General features: G+C 34.0%; 1 protein-coding gene across 1 annotated transcript; it reads right to left on the minus strand.

Annotated features, from left to right (window-relative positions):
- Positions 1-1,625: 1,625 nt before the first annotated feature.
- LOC118750441 (putative nuclease HARBI1) lies at positions 1,626-3,186 on the minus strand. The gene is made up of 4 exons (XM_036485163.1): positions 3,009-3,186; positions 2,510-2,948; positions 2,303-2,447; positions 1,626-2,250 (listed from the first exon to the last, which is right to left on the minus strand). Exons 1-4 carry the CDS (start codon positions 3,140-3,142, stop codon positions 1,874-1,876), a joined length of 1,095 nt encoding a protein of 364 aa, XP_036341056.1. The 5' UTR covers positions 3,143-3,186; the 3' UTR covers positions 1,626-1,873.
- Between the last annotated feature and the right edge of the window lie 825 nt (positions 3,187-4,011).

Genomic DNA, 4,011 nt, shown 5'->3' on the forward strand with positions numbered 1-4,011 from the left:
ACAAATAAAACGCAATTGGAACTATTGGTGCAATTAATGGATTCCCAACCGGGTACCGCTCGTGGTTTCTTCAAAGGCGGCAAGGAAGAGTTGGCAAAATTTTGTCGATCAGCAGAAATAAAGCTGAACAGTGCAGGTCCACCAATGAAAACTGTTGCCGAATGGAAAAAGGTACATAAGTGTACCGATTTGTTGCATATTTCAATAAAATTTTTATTACAGGTGTGGGTGGACCAAAAAAAATATGTTAGGCACAAGGCGGCGCAAAATGGAAGAGCCAGGACTGGCACAGGCGGGGGACCAAACACTGAAAAGAAATTTACGGCGACCGAAGAGGCAATTTAAAAACTTATAAGTATGAAGGAGTCCGTGGAGGGTATAGTCGTGCCCAAGTTTGGGTTGCAAGCGGAACAAGCTGAACTCACGATCGATTCAGATGAAATGGATGTAACGCAAATTTTGCTAGGTAATGTGCAGTATTATACTTTAATCTAGTGAATTATTACATTGTAGTACACATTGGATGATCTAGAAGAAAATGCTCCTCGCAACACGACCGCGGTAACTGATCATTTTGCATGCATCAAAGAAATTCCTAGTCAAAAATCTCCTAAAAAACAAATGAACTCGCTGGAATTGATTGGTGAAGAAACAGAAATACAAAGAGATTTATTTGAGAAAGTAAGAAAAATATATAAATCAATAGATAGTCTTTACAGTCTACAAAAAAAACATTTTGCTGCGGTTGAGAAAATTAAAGAAGATAAATTTAAAGAAATACAACGCCACAATTACTTGATGGAAGAACTAAGGAAAAGAGAAATTGAAAATAAAATTGAAAAAACAGACGAATTTTGGAAATTGAAGAATTAAAGACTACTTTAAAAATGTAGTGAAGACTTTACATTTATTTATGTAATTAATGATCCATGTACCTACATAATTTAAATATGAATTTAAGTTTGAGTTAAACTGTTACTATAAATACCAGAAGTTACTTTTAAATTAATTGATTTTATTTAATTATTTGATATTGTAATTGCGAATGATGTGCACAATATTGTACAAAATTTATATACATACATAATGTACACTTGTGATCAGCTATCAACAATCAGTCATCAACAATTTGATCAATTTTGCTATTTCTTTTGTTTATTTAATGTTTATTATTTTTCCATAAAAGTCTAGCTCATATAAACCCAAATTTCAAACTTTGTGCGAAAATTATAAAAAATCAGCAAAGTTTCAACTAAATTTTTAGAATTTAATAGCCCATTAAATTCCAGGGTAATAATGTGCAAGTTTTAAATAGCTGAAGAATCGCGTTGATTTTTAATATTTTTTTTTCTTTCAAAATATATTCGACAGAAAAACAATTATTCAAAATCAACGCGTTTCTTTAGCAACTTGAAACTTGCACATTATTATCCTAGAATTTAACGGGCTATGAAATTCTAAAAAATCTGAATAAAAAGTTGAAAATTTATCTGGAACTTTGCAGATTTTGTATAATTTTTGCACAAAGTTTGAAATGTGGGCTAATATGGTGTTTGTTATATAATGACCTAGACTTTTATGTAAGTATAATTAACATTAAATTAATAAAAGAAAAATAGCCAAAATTGATCAAAATGTCGATGACTTAATTAGCTGATCACAAGTGTATGTACATACATATGTATGAAGTCATTCACAATGCACATGTATTAGTTAAAAAAGGCTAAACGCTAAAGAAAATAAAATGAATTAAATAAAAATTTTATATCTTTATAATAAATATTTCTTTTAATTTTAATTCCATTATGTTAGTTATAGGAGAAAGGAACTAAGCCTTCGTAAAAATGAATAAAAACAGAAATATTAATAAATTTTAGGTGAGTGAGTTACCAATATTGGTTCTTACCATTTGAGCTACATTTAAATTTTGTGAGGAAGTTATAGAGAACACTTCACCGCCCGGAATATAAACATCAGTACCATTATGTGGAACTTCATCTGTTTTGAAAAATATGCAAATGTTAAGCAAACAACAGCAAGCATTTATGATTTTCTCTGCCTTCTTTGGAGTATAATGAAGCTCCCGTGCACCAAGTAGACATCTCCACCGATTTTTCAAAACTCCATTGGTTCTTTCAATAATATTTCTGCATTTTGAGTGGACCTCATTAAATTTCATTTCCGTTGAACCTTCGTGCGGATTTCGGTGTGGAGTTAATAACCATGGCTCTAACGGATAACCGGCATCACCTAAAGAAAAGCAATTTAAAAACTTATATATATTAAAAAATTTATCATTTACCTAAGAACCAAAAGTAAGTAACACCTTGCAAATATTGTTGTTCACAGTAAGCGCGTAGACCACTGGAATTCCAAATGAAAGAATCGTGACAGGCACCGGGATGTGATGCATCAACGTAGCGAATATTTAAGTCATTGTCACAAAGCTGGAAAGTATTTAATTTGAGCTATATATATACGTAAATTGAATTAATACAACACAGCATACCAGCATAACATTTAAACTATAGTTTCCTTTTCTATTGTAGTACAAATATTTATTTTCGGTTGGCGCAATAATGCGAACATGAGTTCCATCAAGGCATCCTGTTACTCCAGGAATTTTGTGTTTCAAATAGAACATTTGCACAATCTTCCGCTTTTCTTCCTCCGATTTTGGAACCTTTATCCAATACGGGCAAATTACTTTTTCGAAAACGTCTAATATTTCGACTAGTATTTTGCTCAAAGTTGATTGGGCCAGACCGACATAATAATCCTTGCCAATTCCAGTCTGGTATCCACCTTCGGCAAATAAACGCAAACAAGCGCTAAGTTTAATTATTATTGGTACAGAGAACTGCTTTTTGCCAGGCTGAATAGAGGACCCACACGTTTCCAGCAGGTATTTAAATGCAGGTTTATTCACTCGAAAGTATTTCGTAAACCTTTAGAATTATGTTTTTAATTTTCCCGTCGGAAATGTATACATTTATCTATAAGCTTACAATGTTTGAGGAAGCTCCAAGGGATTAGTGGCATCACGCACATTCCGACGGCACATTCTTTGAAAATTATCTTCTTGCTCCTCGCATTCTTGCACCACAAATCTCCTTAAAGCAATATTTAACATTTTGTGCATTAAAATTTAAAAATTCTTCACTTCCTTTATGAAATTCTTACAAAGAAAATAACTCACAATACAAAAAAGCAAAACAAAACATATGACTTCGAAAATTCGAAATCCCACTCCCAAAAAACTCAATCTCCCAGAGTTTTGTAATTTGGGAGTTTTACTATTGGGAAAGACTTTGCTCCCAAAATGGATCCTCCCTGGGAAAATTTAGAATTGGGCTGATAGTAATTTAGCCTCATTTATCAAAAATTCAATTAACGCACATGGCTTGGATGCATTTATCCGCGATGTGCACACTGCAAGCATCAACACAAAATGAGGTTGTTGTTTTTGTTTCCAATGCGATGCTCGCAAACCACGCTACAAACGACGAGCATGCTCGCTGAAAATCAAAATTTTTTGATTTTTGGCGAGCATGCGCGCAAACCGCCCTACAAACGACGAGCATGACCCGCAAGCCGCGCATGTGCGCGGATATGCTCGTCGTGTGTAGCTACTGTAAGCGAAAAATGAGCTATTTTCGTTGTTTCTACGAATAGCAATGGGCTTTCATTCATAAAGCCCTGTATGCAGCTCTCGAGAAAACGGTCAAGAAAAAATTGCCATTATTTCGCGTGTGTGCCCAAGGAATTTTGAAATTTTTGATACCTCACAGCCTGTTGCCTCAAGTTCTGAACACATTGAAAACGACGAGCTACGGGCTACAGCTTCCAATTTGTTATCTTTATTATCTAAACGCTTTGTCGATGGCTACATGAATTTTATGAACGCGCCAGCGACATCATGAATTTGTATGAGTTTGACATAAAAGAAGAGGAAGAACCTTATCTGTCGCTGGAAAAATAGAAATATTTCTAAGCTGGCCACAACCACAG

This window comes from Rhagoletis pomonella, unplaced genomic scaffold (genome assembly GCF_013731165.1).
Source record: "Rhagoletis pomonella isolate Grant_MI unplaced genomic scaffold, Rhpom_1.0 Rhpom_scaffold_00239, whole genome shotgun sequence".
Classification (NCBI taxonomy): Eukaryota; Metazoa; Arthropoda; class Insecta; order Diptera; family Tephritidae; genus Rhagoletis; species Rhagoletis pomonella.

Coding starts and splice junctions, on each gene's coding strand:
- LOC118750441 (XM_036485163.1), bottom strand. CDS start 3,142: ATGCACAAAATGTTAAATATTGCTTTAAGGAGATTTGTGGTGCAAGAA. Junction 2,949..3,008: donor TTGGAGCTTCCTCAAACATT/GTAAGCTTATAG, acceptor ATAATTCTAAAG/GTTTACGAAATACTTTCGAG. Junction 2,251..2,302: donor TACTTACTTTTGGTTCTTAG/GTAAATGATAAA, acceptor GCTTTTCTTTAG/GTGATGCCGGTTATCCGTTA.